This window comes from Ceratotherium simum, chromosome 2 (assembly GCF_057802395.1).
Source record: "Ceratotherium simum simum isolate JZ-2026a chromosome 2, ASM5780239v1, whole genome shotgun sequence".
In the NCBI taxonomy this organism is placed as follows: domain Eukaryota; kingdom Metazoa; phylum Chordata; class Mammalia; order Perissodactyla; family Rhinocerotidae; genus Ceratotherium; species Ceratotherium simum.
The window spans coordinates 52,128,342-52,149,804 of NC_141901.1; the positions used below are offsets into that span (position 1 = coordinate 52,128,342).

The window sequence follows — 21,463 nt, forward strand, 5'->3', positions numbered from 1 at the left end:
CCTTGTCAGCCTGACTCGCAGCATAAGGCCCTCTGGCTGCAGTAGAGGGGCCTGGTCTCACTCGCATAGGCCACTGAGTTTCTCTTTCCTTCTATCCCCTGCAAACCTTGTGTGTGACTGAGTCCTCGCTATTTCCAAAGCTGATTTTCCAGCTGAAGGAAGGCACAAACTTGGCCCCCGTCATAAGAGCCATAGACCACTCTGAAGAGTGGAAAGACGTGACTGGACTGTTGTTTGACCAGAGGAGATGATCAGGAGCCACTTAAGAAGATGGGCGTCTGCAGGGGAATTGCCCTGAGTCAGAAACCGGGAGCAACCAGGCTGTGAGGCAGAGCTGAACGCCCACGCTGGCAGTTAGTAACATAATCTCAACCAAGTTGGGAATCTCAGTTAGCTCACCTGTGAAATGAGCACTAATCTGCCCCAATTGCCTGCTGGATTCAAGGAGAAAATGGACAAGAAAACCTTCACGGATCGTTACTATTAGAGACTGGCGAGTAATTATTATAATAACCTATGTCCCACCGTCTCCACCAAGAATGAAGTGAGGATAACAGCCACCATGCTTGGGTGCCTGCTTTGTACTGTGCTTTTCCACTACACGTCTCAAACCTTACAATACAGTTATAATTGTCCCCATTCGACATGGGGGAACTGAAAATCAGAGAGGGGGAGTGACCCTCCAAAGTTCATGCAGCCATTAAAAGGCAGAATGGGGATTTGAACTCTGATCTGTCAGCTTCTAGACCCTCTACACCAGTCTATCTCTACTAAGGAGGACAGGGGCAAAAATGATACATTAGGGGTTAATGTAAAAAAAGAAATATGACAGGGATGATAGCAAAAAACCTAAGAGGGTTTCTGAGGGAGACCATTGAATTTTTATTTTATTTAATTTTAAAATGGGGAGGGGTTCTCCTGCCAGCAGCAGAGGTCACCTGTGGGCAGGGGACGGTAGGGGAGGAATTGTGGCCTGGGTGGGCTGGTGCCTCTGGAGCCCTTTATGTGGGAGGCTGGCAGGAAAGGGTGTCCCTTCAACCCTTGCCCGCTGACTGGCAGGGCCATGTGCGCATGCGCAGTGACCTTGGCTGGGTTTCTAAGAAGAGAGGACAGAGGGAGGGAAAGGCATGTGCACAACATGAAGTACACCTCGGAGCTCCGTTTTGTTCTCACGTCAGCAGTGAGTAGGCACGGCATGCATGAGCAGCCTGCCAGGAAGGGACGGGCTGAATTACCTTTCTAGATAACTGAACGGTTCAATACTGTCAGAGGGGCATTGTGTAGGCGCTAACATCTCCATTTGCCTATTGGCACCACCGTCCCATCTCTGTCTCCCCCATTGTCTCCTTCTCAAGGTTAGTTCTCTTCTTTGACCTTCCTGGCCTCCTTATTCGTGTGCACACGGTCTCCTCTTTTCCTCCTGCCTCCACCCTCTCCTCCACTCTGACAGACTGTATCAGCGAATCCCTCAACAGTGTCATATCTAACTTTTTTATTCATTGCATGATTTATTTTTAGCCTGAAACAACTGCATCCTAAAAATGGAGTTCCTGATGAGACAGGGGTTGGGCTGAGCTATGCGAGGTATCTGGGGCTTGGCCGCTCAGCCTGCCTCTTAGCCTACTCACGCCTCTGTGGGCGAGCCTGCTCTGTGCCCTGAGCCCTCACTGCACTTAGCTGGACCCCAGGAGGTGAAGAGTTGGTTCTGGGGCCCAGGAAGGGCAAAGGAGGGAGACGAAGCCAGCCTCTCTGCTCCCACTCCTCTCAACAAGTGCTCTAAGAGTCTCCGTCCCCTCTCCTGCACTCAGTATTGCTGGGAAAGAAAAACCTAACTTTTCCCAGATGAAGAGAACTCACCTGTTTGTAGTGGGGGTCTACCTGCTGTCCGCCTGCAGGGCAGAAGAAGGGCTGAACTTCCCCACCTATGACGGCAAGGACCGCGTGGTAAGTCTTACTGAGAAGAACTTCAAGCAGGTTTTGAAGAAATACGACTTGCTCTGCCTCTACTACCATGAGCCTGTGTCTTCAGATAAAGTCACCCAGAAACAGTTCCAGTTGAAAGAGATTGTGCTTGAGGTAAGCAGGGGGGCATGCTGACCATGTTGCCCAAGTGGGCACGGGCTGGCCAGCGGTTGGGGTGTGGGAAGGAGGGCACAGAGAACAGATCCTGAAGTCTTGCTGCATTTCGGTGTCATGTAAATCTCAAGATGTTCTTGTTGCAAAGCTGGGATGTGTGAATGACAAGGATGGGTCCAGACTCTTAGAATGGGGACAATTCAATGTGTTACACAATGCAGAGGTCTGATTTAACGTCTGTCACATGACAGTCTCCTGATTTTTCAAGGGCAACAGTCCCAGCCTCTACTTTTCTGAGCAAATGTTAAAACTATTGTTAAAAAGACAGGCTAAAATGAAATTCAGGGATAATTTGCGGGTTTCATTCGGTGTGCTAATTCCCCACTCTTTGCTGTCTCAAGTCTCCCCACAATCCTGGAGAAACAGGAGTTGTTTGACCTTGCCTCTCTTGATGGGTCAGAGGGGGAATATCACTAAATGGATTTCCTTTCTTGTGCTTTGGTTTCAGTCAACATTACACAGCGTAGACGGCTGAAGATTTTTGCTGCACATTCATTAATGGGGATTTTTTTTTCTCAGAAAGTTCTTGGTGTGAGTTCAGGGCAGATGCTGAAGTCCGTTCTTATTTTATCTGCACTACATGCCTGTTTGTAAACCTGGCACGGGGGGCCCGTCTCTAATCCTTCGTAATGCCCCAGGAACCGTTCCCGCAGCTCCTCCTGGACAGTTGAAGATCACTTACACTCAGGAGCACTGTGAGCGCCAAGAACTCTAGGAGTCCCCAAGATCCCTTCTCAGTCCCCACGCCCGCCCAGCCTAGGCACAGATCTGGGAAATGAGCCGTTTGAGACTTATAGCAGTTTATCAACCAACACAATCAGAGAGCTCCGCTTAATCAAACACTTTAACAGAACTACCACATAAAACCTGTGTGGATTTGAATTCTCAAAAAAAAAATTTGACTGTAATAAAATCCAGGAAAACCCTCCCGAACACATCAAGATATCTTTGATAATTTCAAAAGCACTTCAGAATCCTAAGTGTCTCTTCATCATCATCCTATTTTCAGAGGATTTGTATATGGTGGTGTGGTCATTAGAGAGAGCTCTGGTTGACAAAAGCCAGGCGTTTTAAAAACATCACCACTACCATCATGTTTTTACTCAGGCTCCATCCTGGGGGCTGAATGTGGAAGTTCAGTTCCCTCTACAGTTTACAAGTAAAGAGAAAGCAGGGACATTTCTTTATTATTAGGTCTTTGTACTACATGTATGGGAAAAGCTCTGGCTAGAAAAACCAGGACATACGGAATAACTACTGCTTAGCCCATGAAATCCTCACTCACATTGTCTCCATCTCCAACTGCCCTACTCAACTATGGAGAGATATCTTTATGAAAAATTTAATTGAAGGCATAAGGACTCTACTGTATACGCTCATCACTGCCCAGTTAGCCACTGCAAGCAGTGACCCCATTTCTGATTCCCTATCATATGAAAACACATAATACATTTGTATGTATTCCCCCGAGAGTATGTCTCCCCCAAAGACTAATTCTGGGTCCCCAAGCAAAATCATGGGAAAAGACTTTCTTCTGGGCTCCCCATACCTCTAGACACCTTTGATCCAAGAGTGCCTGGCAGAGATTGATGAGGTGGGAGTTCAGTATAGGAGGTACCTGGTGCCCCACAGGCTCCTAATGGTGGAGTGGGCCTCATTAGGGGAAAGGAGCGTAGAATTTGGAGTCAGAAGGTCTGGATTTATAGTCTGGCTTTGCCTCTACTGGCCATGTGACATAGGGCAGGTTGCTCAATTTCTCTGAGCCTCGTTTTCTTATCTATAAATACGGAAAAAATAAGAACTATCATGCAGGCTTATGAGATGATTAAATAATAATAATTAACATTTATTGGTGCTTCCTGTGTGCAGGGACTGTTCTATGCACTTTGTATGTGTTAGCTGGTCTAATCTCTACAATATTTCTATGATGTAGGTACAGTTACTATCCCCGTTTTACAAAAGAGGAAACTGAGGCGCAGAAAGGCTAAGTTGCCCAAGGTCACTCAACTAGTGCAGGTGAAGGCAGTCTTGGTCCTTACACTACACTACTGCAGGAATCGAATGGGACAGTGAACAAGGAGCTGCTGGGTACCCTGTTCAGGACTGTCTCACGAGTCTGCCTTAAATAGAGTCACTCAGCCACAGGCCTGCACCTGATGATGCCAGCTGTAGCACCTACAGGGCTGAGAGGCACAAAGCCCTGGAGGCACTTCTCACGCAAGTGTCCAAACCAGGGAGGAGGCTGGGCATCCTTAGTGAAGGCAGGGGAGGGGCAGGGGCAGGGGCGGGCCTTTGTTGAGGTATGTGTCAGGTGCAGGCTGTTTCTCAGAATCCAGGACAAAGTGGCTCCAGGAATCCTAAGGGTGGGAAGAAAGGGTGGATGTGAGCCTCTAAATTTTCTTCATCGTCAAAACAACAATTTTCTGCTCTTAATTCCCTGGACCCCAGACTTGCACTAAGGCAAATATTTTGCCAGTTCCAGGGCTGTGTCTGTTCGGGAGATGGAAGAAGAGGAGGCGGTTCCCAGTGTACAGCCACAAGGCAGTGAGGTCTCATCCCCGGGCGGACAGTACAGGAAGAGCGAGGATCCTTTCCTCCAAGTAGTTTAGGAAGGTGGCTTCCGATGTTTTTTATCGTAACTCACGCACACACATATATACACAAATGAAACAAAAGTTTCACAGGACAATCCTTATCATTATTATTTGGGGACCACTTGGATTTTTTAAAAAATTCTTTTATCTTCTATTATGTTCTGTTCTGTTTCACTTAAAAAATATTGATCTCAACCAATTAAATTGATTTCCCCTTCCAATATTGAGTTGCCACCCCCAGGTTGAAAAATTGAGGGTTAGAAGGTTAGCGATTAGAAGTTCATAACTTGTCACATAAGGGCTATCTCATTCTGATAAAAGTCCAAAAATATTTTGGTCAGTCCTGTATATTTTGTCTGTTGCTCTAAGGAATGACAATGGAAAGGCCCAGAAACGGCCCCATCCACAGGGCAAGGAGGTCATGCTTGACTCAGGGCCTTGAAATGTCATCCAGTTAGTTCTACATCTGTCACTTACTCTAGGTTGGGCCTTGGGTGGATGCTGTGGATACAGGGAACATGAGACACTCAGGTGGCTCACAGCCTGATATGGAAGAAGACATACAAACAAAAAGCTACAGTGCAATGGAGTCACTGAAATAGAGCGACTTACAAGGCTCTGGGAGTGCAGAGGAAAGAGGAGAAGCCCCACTCTCCGGGAGAGACATGGCAGACATGACAAGGAACAACTGGTTTGTGAAAACGAGTAGAATTTGCCAGGCAAATAAGCAGTGATAGGAGAGGGAACCACAAGAGCTAAGATTCTCATAGCTCTCAGATATTTTTCCATCCTGCTAGCTTTTTCCTAAAATTTGGCCATGAGGGCCTCATTCCTGTAGGGTAAGATTTCTCTCCTTACTTAGTCAAGCCCTCTGGGAGGGGTCGTCCTTTAAGAAGGTCCCAGTCACTTACACCTCCTTATGACCAAGTTTGAGTTCTGTGTGAGCACAGGCTTTGATAAGGGGAAGAGGAAAAGGGAGAGAATTTAAGGTCACTAGAAGCTTAGGCAGAAAAGGGCAAGTAAACTGACACCAGGAGACTCCAAATTCAAAATCTGTGTTCCAGTTTGGTGAGAGTCTGGCTCTGGAGGACCCCACCAACCACCCAGGGTTGGTGCCCGGTACATAGTTGTATACAGATGTTCTGTAAATGCTTGTTAAATGGATGAAATGTTAGAGCCCAAAAGAACCTTGAGAACAATCCAGATTGTTCTGAACCCCTCGTTTCATAGATTTGGCCTTGTAGTGATGTGACTTACACAGCTGGTAATCTTGATTCCTGGTCGGGCACTCTTCATCCACAAAATAGCACATACTTATTTAGAAATGTTAGAATGTGGGGAAAAGGAAAAAGAAGACAATAAAAATAGCCACCCAGAAATAAACCTGGTTAACACTCTGATAGATTTCTTTCCAGTATTTTTTCTGTGCCTAAACACACATTTTCAGTTGGGTTTATACCATTTATACAGTTGTGTTTCCTGCTTTTTTCATTTCACTATATTGTGGGTGTTCCTATGTCATTAAATACTTTTATATTCTTGACAAACACAATGTTAATGCTGGCATAGTATTCCATCGTATGACCATACATATTTTTAAAATAATTTCTCTATTTTTGGGTATTGAGAAAATTTTCAGAGTTTTTAAGATCTTTGTCTATTTAGATTTTCATTGTAGTTTGTATGAACATTCTTTGATTTCTAGCTAGATTAAATTTTTCGTAAAATTATTTGCCATTTACATTTTTTTCCTCCATGAATTATTCTTCTGTGCCTTTTCCCCATTTTTCTATTGGGGTGTCAACACAAACTATAAAGGGAGTTGCAGTTTTGTGTGCTGTTTCCTTCAGCTTCAGCCAAGATAGCAAATATAGTCACACTACAGTGGCCAAATCTTATTAGCATTGCAGGACTCAGAGACACAAGAGGAGGATACGGGCAATGATTCTGTTCCTCCTTGCTCCTTGGGTTCCTGCTTCCTCTTTCCCCTTGAACCTGTGGTGCAAGCCACTGCTCCTATCATGTTCCGTAAATACTGCCAGAGAAAGTCTTCCAACATCACCAACCTTCTCTCGGGTTGAAATGCTTGAGAGGTGGTGCGTGCTAACGTGGGCTTCCAAATCAGGTAGACCTGGGTTCAATTCCCACGGGAGAAGCCTGTCTGCACTCAGCTTCCTTATCTGGAAAGTGGAGATGGTAGTGTGGTGAAGTTTCGCTAAGGTAGATGGCAAGAACACGGCTTCTGGCACACAGAAGGTGCTCGATACTCGCATTTTCAGTCAGGATTTTAGACACAGCCCAGCCTGACCTATCATTTCCAGACTAAGGACAACAGACCACTCTCAGAGAGCTCGGGACTGGTAATGCAGTACATTATTGCTTATTCACAGCCCGCTAAGCCCCAGAGATGGAGGCACTTGCCCATGATCCCAGACTCTTGATATCCTCGTGTTGAGCTCTCCCTCTGATCTCCAAGGCTCTGCTGAGCTAGTGAGCATTTTAGAACATGAAAATAAGCATTGTGAACCCCGAAATAGAAATATTATTCATCAAATATACATGGCTCTTAGCAGACTCAGTAATCTTAGCAGGAATAAATGAATTGAATGTGTGAATGAATGGACGATGAATGAGCAATGCTTTCCACATTGTGAACAGTAAAAATTGGTTCATTTGTTTAGGGTGAACCAGGTCCCTTGGACTGGCAGGCAATCTGGGGTCTTGGCACAAAAATAGCCACATCATCCTGGTAGGTGTATGACAGGTTGACCTGCTGCCCCTGTTGTTTTTCAATGGGCCTCAGCGAGGGTGTGAGGTCCGAGACTGCTCCTCAGTGTCCCCTCTGCAGGGGCCTTCTGCTCTGCCTGCTTCAGGAGGCCCTGCTTTAGTTCACCCCTTGAAAACTGCTGCCATCCACACACAGCCTGCCCAGGGGCTCTATCCCAAGCCCACTGGATATTAAATGGCAGGATCATCACCTAAAAATTATTGGAAATAGCCTGTCTACCAGCAGGAAGGGTTATTGTTATGACGAATTTTCCAGTGCTGGCAAGCAGATTATTTTCCAATAATCTTTTAGATGGTGATTCTAGCACAAATTATCCATTAGGCCCTATGGGGGTGGAGGGAGGCTGGCTCCATCATCTATGGCAGAATCAAGAATCAGAAGCCCGTGCAATGTAGGCCTCTGTGTTCTGCTGCTATGTAAGTCTCTTGATGCTGCTGCTCTCAGTCTGCCAAGGCCCCCAGCAGACTGAGATCCCTTCTCTACCCAGGTCTCAGTCTCCTAATCGATCTGTATGGGATTAGTGAAAATGTCTTTGGCTGGGAGTGACTGTAGCCTCTGCAGACAAGTGCCCAGTGTCATTGACATGGTTCTTGTGTGCACTTTATGTGCGTGGCCATCCTTACACATCCAACCTCAGACAAGGTAGCAGTGCTTGGGAAAAGCAGACAACTGGAGGTCAGAGGGCCCAAACTTCTCTTTTACATACTGACTATTTGATCCAGGGCAAATCATGGATATGCCTCTCATTTTACTCATCTGTAAAATCAACTATGTAGTTTCTACCTCAGTGAATTAAGAGAATTAAATGAAAGCAGGTGAAGAAAAATTTCTTGTAGAATTAGAAGAAGCTGTACAAGTGTCAGATATTATTATTTTGTTATGCTGGTTACTATTTAGGAAATTAATCTATGTAGACTGCCTAACTGAGTGCCTGAAATATAGCCAGTGCTTATCACATGCTAATTCCCTTCACCTGTCACTTGAAATTTACACCATGTTCTTGGCCAATTGCAGTACTTCTCAACCTTGGCTGCAAATTGGAGTCATCTAAGGAGCTTTTTAAAATACTGATGCCTGGGTTTCGTCCCTCAGATACTGATTTAATTGGTCAGAGGGAAGAGATGATATACAGGTACCACGGTTTTTAAAACTTCCCTGGGTGATTCTAATGTGCAGCCAAGTTTGTGGAGCATTTGAGCCTTGATGCTCAAAATGTGGCCCCCAGACTTGCAGCAGTGACATCAATTGGCTGCTTGTTAGAGTTAAACAGGATCCCCAGGTGATTCATAGGCACAGTGAAGTTTAGAAAGCATTGTATTGGTCTATTGCCTGGAGACGCTTTCCAGATGACCAGATGACCAGAATCATGTTGCACCTGCTTGATCTTAGGTCTATTGACTCTCCTGAATGATATTGGAGCCGTCAGCATACCTCTGATTGGAGAACTGCAGGGATGTTAAGTTGGTTCTGGGGCTGCAGGGATTCAGGTCTGCTCTGGGACTCAGCCAGAGCCTCCCAGGTTTCTCCCACCATCCCTTCACTCACACAGTCAGTGATTAGTACTTTGGACCTCCTTTTTTTTTTTTTTTAAAGACTTTATTTATTTTATTTTTTCCCCCCAAAGCCCCAGTAGATAGTTGTATGTCATAGCTGCACATCCTTCTAGTTGCTGTATGTGGGACTCGGCCTCAGGATGGACGGAGAAGTGGTGCCTCGATGCGCACCCGGGATCCGAACCCGGGCCACCAGCATTGCAGCGCGCGCACTTAACCACCAAGCCACAGGGCCGGCCCTGGACCTCCTTTTAAGGAGATGATCTGGGCCCATGGAAAGCCTTACCCTACTTGAGAGGTTTACAGCGAAATTGCAGAGTGTTCTAAGGCCAAATCAGAAGATACTTTCCTAAGTAATCTTAGGTCAGGGTCCAGGATCTACCTTCAGAAAGAGAGGAAAAGCACCTGTTTGGTTGCTGTGTCACATTGCCCTTTTCCCCAAAAGAGATGACAAATCTGAGAACTCTGGAAGTGTATGAGTATGGGATACTAAGATGTTAACATATTTAATGGGAACCTATGGGAAATCTTCTTAGAGCAAATGGGTGAGTGTTCTACAATGTGAAACTAAGTCTTGTGAACACCCAAATAGAAATAGTCACTCTTTCATTTATTCATCAAATATTCATGCACTTCTTACTTACAAAATGCAGATGACATGGCCTCTGATATCTAAGAAGGTGTTCATTCTTCTTTTATTGATGATACAAACTCACTTCCTTTAGGTCTATGCTTAAACATCACCTTATCAAAGAAGTTATCTCCCTGATCATCCATATAAATCATGCTCCCCAAGCGCTCCTTTTATCCCCTCTACCTTACTTTGTTTTTCTCCATAGCAGTCGGCTGACACATTGCATATTGTCTGACACCCCTTAGAATGTAAAATCCACAAAGGCAAAGACTTTGTTCTCTTCATTGCTGTACCCCAAGACCTAGATCAGTGTCTGAGTCCTAGTGGATGCTCAACAGTATTTGTTGAATGAATGTTGAATCAACAGAAGAGGAAGGAGTAGGGAAATAGCACTTTTTATGAACTTACCATAAACCATGCCCAATATGGGTGCTTTACATATGTTATTTTATTGAATTCTTACAACATAGTCTCACATTACACACAAAGAAATGATCCCATAGAGCTAAGTAGAAATTGCCCCAAGTCACAAAGCTATAAAGTGGTGGAGCATGAAGCAAGATTTGAACTCACATCTATTTGGTTCCAAATGTCATGTTCCTTCCATTACACCAGGAACAGCTAATGGGATTGCTTCATGTTTGTAAGCAGTGCCAACCTACAAAGGCACAAGGGTCTTTAGTTTGTATTCTGGATTTTCACCCACACTTGAGCAATGGTTAATTGTATAGCTGGAATATGTGTTGAACCAAAATGACCTATGTGAGTAAAGGGACTAATGCTTAGCACCTACTTGGTATTTGCTGGATGGATGGATGAATGGATGGAGAGAGACGGAAAAGGCAAAGAATTATAGATACATTGCCTATAGTGGAAATATATTTCTCCTTGATCTCTTTTTAAAATTAAATTAATTTTTTTAAAAAGAATTGAGTGAAATAGTAAAAAATTAGGTTGAATCTGTCAGGTTCAGGGACCTGTTTGTCATCTTTGCTTAATCCCACTGAAATATGGGTAAAAGTAATTTTTGTTTTAACCATGGGACTCTCAGTCCAAAATATATATACAGCATAGGTAGAAATCTCTGGGCTCTGTAAGGTTGATCCTGCCTTCAAATCTATTTAGCACTGGCAAAAGTCCCAGTGATTGCATTTCTAAACCCCAAGAGAAGAAGGCAGAATGAAGTTGCTGGAGTCAAGTAAATCTACAGATGGAATGGTATGGGAACACTAGGCAGAGAAGAGCAGCACACATAGGAGTCAGGCATTTCTTCCAACTGTTCACTGCCCAAAGATGGCATTCTCCAAACTTGCACCTGCTGCCCTCTGAAAAATCAGATGAGGTCAGGCTTATTTTGGATTGGCTTTGAGAATGAATCCTCACATAGAGCCAGTACCCTCTCGGAAGATGTATACCCGTGCTCACTCTTAAATTGCAGATCTCCCCAGAACCCAAGTGACGCCAACTTTGAGGAGCATTTGCTGTGCACTAATGAGTAATATAACTGGTGCTTGGGTGAGACGGTGACCAGACAAGAAATGCTACTGTAAGAGCATGGACTGAGTTGATTCAAGTTAAATTCTTCCTTCCGCAAATAGAGATTTTACAAGATGGAAAATACACTGTTGATTCAGACGTTTTTAGACCCTTGGAACCTTCTTCTCTTAGTACTCCACCCCAAAAAGCCATCAATAATACTCAAGCCCCGTAGGGTGTCTAGTCATAGTATCCCTGAGGTAGACCTCCTCCCAAAGTTACACATTTTTAAATGGAGACATGAGATACCATGAAAGTCACCACTACAAACTATTAGAAGGACTATTATAATAGTTTTACTGCAAAGCAGTAAAAGAAAAAGCAAGAAAATCTGTTTCAGAATCATAAGATTTTTCTTTAAAAGCATCAGCCCTAATCTCTTGCAGTTTGAACTTCACTGGTTGGTGTGGAGGATTTTTGTATAATTACCAGCTCAGCCTTAGCATCTAAAACGACTTGTTCCACCAAGAAAGCCAGCCCCTGAAGTACTGAGTCGGTACCACGAAGCCTCTGAGGCTCCCTCCTCTGTAAACTGCATGTGGTTTCATCCCGATAAGCCTTTTCTCTTTGGACAGCCAGACAGGAAAAGGGCCAGTGCGCCATCTTGCAGTGAGCCTGGCTGGGCAGGCCAGAGCCGCCTCTGAGTGCCCGGAGAGCCTGTTCCAGGAGCGCCCGCCTGCTGCCCAGTGCCCCACGCCAGGCAGGCCTCTCCTCACCATCTGCTGTGTGCTGGACAGGGAGGAGGGCCAGACGAGCCAACAGGTACTCCCTCATACTCTCACCTGTCTGTCTTACACTGACACACATAGCCACCCTGGTGCAGGACGCCAAAGCATTCATTAGCCTGACAACACACACTCGATTTATTTATGAAGGAAATGAGAGCGCCCCCCCAGACTCAGAGGAAGAAGTGAATATAGCACATAAACAGCAGCCCGCAATATCTCCTGGCAGCATAAGAAGCACACGCGTTAGAGTTAGACCCACCTGGGTTTGAGTCCTTGACTGTCAAGTCCTTGCACTAACCGTGTGACCACAGGCAGGTCACTTAACTCCTGCAGGCTGAGCACCTTCCTTTGTAAAATAGAAACACAACACCCTCATCACAAGGTTCTTGTGAAGAGAAAAGAGGTGGCATGTGTAAATGAACCACACACGTTTGGTGCTCAGTAAAGGGCTGGTCTTGAAATTATTGCGTATGTGAAAGCGCACTCCCACCTCCAGCTCTCTGTGCAAGTCAGTTATCCACGGTCCCTGTTGTCATTAGCAGATGTTATCAGAATAAACACCAGTTGGACATTTCTTAAGGTTCAGCCGAGCAGTAACAGGTTTCTCTTCTGCTTTTTCCTGTGCGCTATGGGTAAGACAAGTCAGAGATCTCTCCTGCCAGTCATCGTTTTACATTGAGGAGGTCTCTCCATCAGCCGCAGCCCTCCCTCCACCTTTTATTTTTTTAATGAGGTGCACCAAACTAGGGAAGGTTTAGCCAGAAAAGGAATGATCTCTCTCTGGCTCCAAGAATGCAATGACTACTTTGTGGAACTCTTCCCGGGGAAGACTGAGGAGGGGGTTACTAGAGGATGTCAGGGTTCAGGCTGCCAGACTGTGTTTTCACAGGCTGTCAAGCACAGAGCTCTGCTGAGAAAAACTGGAAAAGGGCACGGCCTAGCCCCATATCAGTCAAATATAGTTTTTAAAATCCCATTGCAACAATATTTTTAGTATGAAGAGAAGAAAACCTGGCCTCCAGGAATAGCCTCCCTCATTCAGTCAGTTTGGACAACACAAAGCGCTAGACAGTGAAAGATCGTGATTGTGTGTTGGAGGTGGTTGTAGAGCAGTGGTTCTCAATGTGTGGGCCCGGGACCAGCAGCATGAGCATCCCCTGGGCCCTTGTCAGAAATGCAGATTCTTGGGTCCCATCCCAGACCTGCTGAATCAGAAACTCTGGTGTGGACCCAGCAATCTGTGTTTTCACCGGGCTTCCCTCCAGGTGATGCTGATGTGGGCTCAGGTTCAAGAAGCATGGCTTAGTGTAATGGGTTTGTCCCACAGTGAATTCACAGAGAACAAACATTTACTAAGCACTTGCATACACGTTCCTCCTGCGAGAATTAGATCTCATGTTTTTAGATTAGAAAATGGAGATCAGAGAAGTTGCAACCTGCTCAGAGTCTCATAGCTGATAAACAGCAGAGCCAGGATTTGGGCCTACATCCCTCTGAGGCTCAGGTGTAGGGAGTGGAATATAATGGATGAGAGCTTGGGCTCTGGAGCCAGAGTGTTGGGGTTGGAATCCCAGCTGTGTCACTTAAGTGCTGTGTGGCCCTGGCAAGTTGGTTAACCTCTCTGTGCCTTCGTTTCTTCATTTGCAAACTTATTTCATGTAGGTTTTGTGAAGATTCAATAAGACAATTCCTGTAAGGTGTTGGAGCAGTTGGAGCAAACACCCATGAGATGCTATTTTTATTGTTGTTATACTGCTTCTCAACGTGGTAGAGTAGAAAGAACACACAGCATTGGCCCTTGGGTCTCTTCCTTGGCATCGACCAAGGTGATAGCCCAAAAGTGCCAATAAAAACAATAGACAGCTTTCTTCTCCCCCAAGGCTCTTTCAGAGGCCACCCAATCCAGCATCGAGAGGCCCCAGTGTTCCCTTGAATCTCGTAAAAGAGCTGTTCCATTCCCTCGCCCGCCTCTTGCAAGGACACATCATGTGCCAGCTCCCCAACTATACATAGCCCAGGCCTCCTTTGAGGGCGGTGGAAAGTGACAGGAGATTACCGGAGATAAGCGTCAGCTCTCCGGTTTCGGAGGAGAACACACAGTTGTTGAATTGCTTGACATGCCGCCAGATGGTATCAGGGACAGTGGGTGTAGTCAGCCGTTTGGCTCTTGGCTTACACGGAAAAAGCAGGATCACAGCCAGGGTATTTTTAATGACTAGCCTGAGGGACATTTACTTTGAGCAAAGATCTGTGACATTTTCCCCCAGGCTCCTCAGTCCTCGATTTTTTTTCAGACTCTCGACCCCGCAGAAAGTAACCCCCACTCAGCTCCCTTTGATAAGTAACCACTCTCTTTTCTCTGCTACCCCACGCCTTCCCCACCTTCCCTCTGACCATGAAGCAAATTAGTCTTTCTTCTCCATGCAGATAGTTCTTGAGAAGTGGCACAAATGTAGCTTTCTTCCTATCTGGCCCTGGATTTGGGCTGAGCAGTCCTACAAAGGGACTGGACTTGAGGGGCTTACATAGACATATAGTCCTGGTGTATTGCGTGTCCTGGCCTCTGAGGGCCAGGGAGCAGTCACGCAGCCCAGGGAACGTGCCCCCGGGGCTGCTGTGTTAGTTTCCCCCTCCTTTCATGGGCAAACTTCTTGGACCAGTGATCCACACCTGCTCTAACGTGTCCTTGCCACCCACTCAACAGCTTAACTCCCAGTGCTTTGGCTTCTGTCCCAGCTCTTCTCTAAAAGGTCACCCGTGACTTACCCGTCCTGAAAGGAGACACCTCATGGTGGTTCCACCCTCCGTGACTTCCTGCAACATTCGATCCAACTGCCCACTCCTTCTGGAGGTTCTTTCCTCCGGTGACTTTGGAGTGACAGCACTCTGTTCATTGTCCTCCTCCTGCTTCTCCCACAGTCCTCTCTGCCTCAGGGGCAGGCTCCTCTTCTTGCTCTTACCTCCTACGAGAATGCCAGTCCTCGACCCTGTGGCTTTTTCCTACACTCTCCTCCCTGAAGATGTCTCCCACCCTCACGCCTTCACCTCTCACTTGCACAACTCCATTTGGGACCTCTCCTCGAGCTCCAGGTCGGCACCTCCAGCTCTTGGCTGGACTACCATTGTCATGAACTCATTACATGTAAATCCAAGCTGAGAACCTTGCCCTGGGTTCTGGCATGCCCTCCTGACATCACCGTTTTGTCCTTCACTCTGCTCCCTGGCTGGAGACCCTGGAATCATCTTGCCTACTCCTCTCCTTTGGTCCCCCTCCTTTCTCTCTCCAAAGCCGTGGAAGAGTTAGCAGTCTGATTCTCCACTTGTAACCACCTCACAAATTACTTCTTCATCCGCTGCCACCGCCTTGGTCTGAGACCAGTCCTCTCCCATTCAGACTATGGCATCAGTCTCCCAACTGGATGCCTTTCCTTTCCACTCTCCTTTCTGTCTGTCTGGTCCATGCCCTGAGAACAACCCTCCCCAACTCATATCGGCCATATTGTTCTTCTCCTCGAACATCTCCCAAATCAGAACTGCTAGTCCTAATATTCCAAGTCCTGCACATTCTCATATGCCTTAAACACACTGCTCCCCCAAATAAGCCCTCTGCTCAGGTCAGTCAGCCTGCTCTCCTACACTCACCCCGCACCTTTGCGCTTCCAAACCTTCACTTCTGCCGTTTCTTCTCCCTGGGATGCTCTCACTGCTCTCCTCTGCTTTTCTATACTCTCCTCCTTGTTCAAGCTCTAGCTGGCCTCTTCTCTTCCAAGCAGTCTTCACTTTCATTCATTAATTTACTTAGGAAACTAATTTTTTTTTTTTCTGCAGGGTTCTGATGTGGGTGCAGCTCTTCTGATTTTTCAAGGAAAGCTGGAAATCTCAATTTTCATGTGAAATTGCTTAATTTAAACATTTTCACATCATACTTTAAAGGTGGTACCTACCACATAGTTCCTTAAAATTACAACTTAAAGACTATTTCATGTGCAACATGCATATGATATAGTAGTACATTCAGTATACAAATACAAAATAGAGTAACAATTCTACTTTTCAGGATGGGTTTCAGATCTGTAGAAGTAGATTTTCTTGAAAATCTGGAATTGAATATTCATCCTATGAATTTGGGATTTAAATGATGGGAAAAAATTTTGGCAGTGTTTATTACTTTTTCCTTTTGCAGATGAATTTAGCAATACAACATCTCCATTAATTAATGTAACCAGATGCCTTTAATATCTTCTTGTTATTTTCATTTTACAAAAATGTTGAATGAAACAAATTTTTTAAATTGAGATATAATTGACATATAACGAACATAATGATTTGATATATGTATATACTGCAAAATGATCCCCACAGTAAGTTTAGTTAACATTCATCCCCTCACATTGTTGCAAATTTTTTTTCTTGTGATAACTTTTAAGATCTGCTGTCTTAGCACCTTTCAAATATGCGATACAGTATTGTTAACTATAGTCACCATCCCCAGGACTTATTTATCTTATAACTGGAAGTTTGTACCTTTTGTCCACCGTCACCCATTTCGCCAACCCCCCAACCCCACCTCTGGCAACCTCCAATCTCTTCTCTGTGCCCAAGAGTTTGGGGTTTTTTTGTTTTGTTTTGTTTTTTAGATTTCACATATGAGTGAAATCATATGGAGGGCAAGAAACTAATATTTTTTGAAATCTACTCTGCTCAGGTACTATACTAGATGCTAGAGGTAGCAGGGGAGAAAAATAGACATGGACATGGAGCTTAAAGGCTATCGAATGGATAGCTGATAGACAAATGATGGTATAAGCTAACGTGTACACGCAAACTGAGAAAGCGTTGTGAAGGAAAAGCACAGGGCGCTATAGGCAAGTGTAAAAAGGGCACCCAATTCAGCCTGGGAGTCAGAGAATGCCTTTTGAGGGACTGAGTTTTACATGTGGACTTCAAGGAAAGCAGGAGTTGCTGAAGAATGGAGGAAAGGGCATACGTGGGAGCAGAGCACGGCTAGTGCCTTCGTGTGAATTCAAACAAGCTGTCCCCTGAAGGCAGCTGCAGCCTGTGCCCAGCCCAGGGCTTGGGAGCACAGCCGAGCGACACGATCCTGTGCAAAGACCTCCTGAGGTGGAAAGAGCTTGATGTTTCAAGGAACTGAAGAAGAGTGTATTAAGTAAGAGGCAGAGGGGTCCCGAATGAGGTTGGAGAAGCAAATGGGCCAAACCATGCACAGCCTTGTTGGCCATGGTAGGGATTTTAGACTTCATCTTGAGTGCATGGAAATTAAATCCACACTGCTTATCACAGCCCACCAGGCTCTGCATGATTTGACCTCCCTGCCCATGAGCTCTCCCTCTCTAGGTCTCCAAAGCTCTTATTTTCTATCCTAGTCCTTCAGCACCTACCAGCTAATTTTTCTTTAGCTTCCTCCCTAATGAAATCACAAGTCCTTGACGCTGAAGTGTATCTCACACATTTTAGTTTAGCACAGTGACTTGAACATAGTAGGTCTTCAATTAAGAGTTACTGTTCTCTTTCCATTCCAATACATCAGGCTTTGGTATTTTTGAATTGGCACAAGGTCCAGAACCCTATCCAGCTGTCGTAATATTATATGAAGAAAATCTAACATTTAATAAGCACTTCTGCATGCCAAGAATTGTGTGAAGCCTTTACATGCATTATCTCATTTAATCTTCAAAGCAGTCTTATGAAATAGATACTGTTATTGTTCATATTTTACAGTGGAGTCACAGCACTTGTGACCAAGTCAGGAATCCACGTCTCTGATTTCAAGAATTTCGTACTCTTAACCACAGGGATATATGATCCCTGGGTCATTTATTCACTTAAAGATGAGATCTACTTTGACCCCATCATTACAGAGGTAATGGTGATGCAATAAATACCTATACAATGCCATATATATATATATATATATATATATAAAAGAGAGAGTAAGGGTATACTATGAATATCCAGTTCTTTACTATTGAATTATGCATATTATTTAATAGAACTTTTTAAAAAGTTATTATTGTACTCAAAAGAATCAGCAGTGTCCAAAGCAAATCCTGATGCTTCTGGAAAGAATGAGCGCTGCACCAGTGTCCAGGGGCTGCACGTACCAACTGATGAGAGAGAACCCACGTTCTCTAAGATGGGCAATAGGCAAGACTGTCTGAGAAGTAACCAACCAACCCAACAAGCAAACAAACAAAACTAGCAGAACAAAGATTATAGGTCAACGGGAGAAAATTGCAGTCAGATCTGAAAAGTCTGCAGTTTTCTGAGAATTTAGGAGACATATTGACTCTATCTTTTCTCCGCCTCATATTTGTAATGCTTAATCACTATAATTGGTGATAATTGCCTCTTCCGTCTTTGGCTCAAAGGTCCCCTGAACTTGTGAACTACTCGGGCCAGTCCATCCATTCATCCAAAGTATGCTGAGTGTCTCTAAGGAACTACACAAGTTGCAAAAGAAGCACAAAATGGTGTCCTTCTTCTCAGGGAGGGAAGATTTGTAATACAGAAGGGAGTTATACACAACTCCAACAATTGCAAAATAAGTGTCAGAGTGCTGTGTCCCTGTGATGGGCTATGGGAATTCATAGAAAGGAGGCTGGAGTGAAAGATGAGTCTAGAGCTGGGCTTTGCAGCCAAGAGTGGCCAAGGCTGGCAGCAACCTGAGAGAGCACAGTGAGAGTGGGTTGCAGGAGAGTGGAGAAAGGAACACATGAGCTAGAGATTTAGGGCTAGCGCAAAGGCAGAGATAAGATTGTTCCTAGTGTGAGAGGCAGACAATGTCTGGCCTGTTATCCTAGCCCAGCAGGGGTTCCTGGTCCTGGGGGGTGCCAGTCATGTCAGGAGTCAGCCCAGAAGGCCTTGGGCTTTCACTACAGCCATTCTCCCCTCACTCAGTCTCATTGCACTCTCTTAGGTTGCTGCCAGCCCTGGCCACTTTTGGCTTAGACCCATGAAGGGTGCTTGCTAGGGCTGACGGAAGTGATGACAGAGCTCACGAGGGCAGACTTTGGGCCTAATCACGGTGGGAGGCGAGAGTGATGGGGTGCCGCAGAGATTATACATAAGTGTGCCAAGGAGGACGTGGGCAGGTCTCAGCTAGTGTGGGTTCCTGGTCCATCTGTGACTGCCAGCTCTGTCTATCCATCCATGCCTAGGACAGTGATTGGCTATGCTTAAATAGGAAACCAGGGAAACAGAATGAGATCATCTGAGATAACATCTTCCACTCGTATGTCTTCATAGTCGTATATAAATATCAATAAGGTAACTAGAAGGCCATGCTTTACATGCCTAGAAGAGGCACACATTTCCGTCTACATAAAAACCAACAAAACATGGTGGCGTGCCTTGAGAGGTCAGAGTTAAATTCTCTGTTTAATTCTCAGAGTTAATCTTTTATATTCTTACCATTGTTAATATTTCTCTCCTATGCCTAAGGTAAAGGGGCCGATGGGGCCAAGCATGGGCCTGTGGGTCACAGCTGGAAAACATTACGCCATATCACTTTTGGATGAAAGACATTTATAGCAGTGTTTTCCAGAGTGTCGATGAGATCTGCTGTGTCAGAATCATCGGGTGTGGTAGTGTGGTTTGCAAAAATGTAAATTCCTGAGCCCCACCCCAGCCCTATTCTCTAATTTCTGTTGCTGAGGCCCAAGAAGCCCCATTTTAACCAGCACCCTAGGTGATTTTTATGCACACTGAAGTTTAAGAACCACTATTAAAGACTCATGCTCTAGGAATAGGGGTACTTACTAATATCACAAAGCCATTAGGTCTCGTCATCATTAATCTTGAATTATAGACAAGGGAACATTTAAGTTAAAGTTTTGGCAGCATTAAATAAGACATGGTGGCTTACACTGAAAACCAGAAAACTCATTCAAAAATGACCTTGTCTAATAAATTGAATGCAATAGAGTAAAGCCAAGTGACTTTGCAGAAAGACTGGCCCATTTAAGCATTGCGGGAAAGCTCAAGATGAGTCATAATATAAACACTGATGATGGTGTCTTGCATCCTAAGCCTTCTCTAGTCTCAGCCAAAATCCAAAAAAGGAGAGAAAACTGCACGAGGGATGGTGGTGTCGTTTGTGACTTGCCCTTCCAGCTCCAGTCACCAGGGGCACTCCATAGAGCAGCTCTCTGTGCTTCTTCCCCATATCCTTATCCTTAGAGGAATGGGAGTGGTTAGGAGCCAGAGAGAAAGAAAGAGAATGGATAGCCTGTGAGAAGGTCAGGGAGGGAAGAATGAATAGGCAAAGAAAGCCCTCAGAGAAGTTATACAGGAGAGGAAATCCAAGGGAGAAGCCACAGATGCTGGGAAAAAATGAAGGAAGACATAGGAATGAAGAGAGAAATGAAAGAAGCAACCATTGAAGAGAAAGTAGAGGGATGTATAGCACAAGTTGTAGAGCCAGGATCAATCCAAGAAAACAAGAAATGCTAAAGGTATATGTACCAAACAACAGCGCTGCAAAATGTGTGAAGTAAAAACTGATAGAACCGAAAGGAAAAATAGACAAATCCCTAAGATCGAGAACGAGGCATAGATGTCCACTCGTACCACTCTTATTCAACATAGTGGTGAAAGTTCTCTCTAGTGTAACAAGGAAATCCAAGGAAATAAAAGGCATACAGATTGGAAAGGAGGAAATAAACTGTCCCTATTTGCAGATGACATGATTGTCTATATAGAAAATCCCAAGGAATCTACAAAAAAAAAAAAAAACCAAAAACCTCTTAGAATTAATAATAGTTCAGCAGAGTTGCAACATACAAGATAAACATATGAAAACCAATTACCAAGTGTTTATAGGCAATAAAAACTTGGACACCAAAATTCAAAATACAATACTATTTGCAATCACTCAAAAATTTAAATACTTAGGTATAATTCTAATAAAACATGCACAATTCTTGTATGAATGCTAATGAAAGAAATCAAAGGTCTACATAAATGGAGAGACATACTATGTTCATGAAATAGAAGACTCAACATAGTAAATATGTCAATTCTCTCCAAGTTGATATACAGATTTAGAGAGTCAATGCAGTTCCTATCAAAATCCTAGTAAGATATTTTTTTGTAAATATATACAAGATTATTCTCAAGTTTATATGGAATGCAAAGGAATTAGACTAGCTAAAGCAATTTCAAAAAAGAAGAGTAAAGTGGGAAGAGGTAGTCAACCCACTTTTAAGACTTATTATGTAGCTGCCATAATCAAGACTATGGCAGAGGCGCAGAATAGAGAAAGCTGAAATAGACTCACATAATTGTGTCAACTGATCTTTGACAAAGGTGCAAAAGCAGTTCAATGGAGGAGAGATGGCCTTTCCAACAAATGGTACTGGAACAGTTGGACATCCATTGGCAAAAAAAAAAAAAAGAAGACGAACTTCAACATAAGTCTCACACCTTACACAAAATTTAACTCAAAACGGATCAGGGACTTAAATGTAAAACTA

General features: G+C 44.5%; 1 protein-coding gene across 1 annotated transcript in view; it reads left to right on the forward strand.

The window, feature by feature from the left end:
* Window positions 1–1,533: 1,533 nt before the first annotated feature.
* CASQ2 (calsequestrin 2) overlaps window positions 1,534–21,463 on the forward strand; it is a 63,526-nt gene continuing 43,596 nt past the window's right edge. The window contains exon 1 of the mRNA XM_004420621.3: window positions 1,534–2,076. Within this exon, the coding sequence (XP_004420678.1) occupies window positions 1,843–2,076 (234 nt within the window). The 5' untranslated portion in view covers window positions 1,534–1,842. The remainder of the gene's footprint in view (window positions 2,077–21,463) is intronic.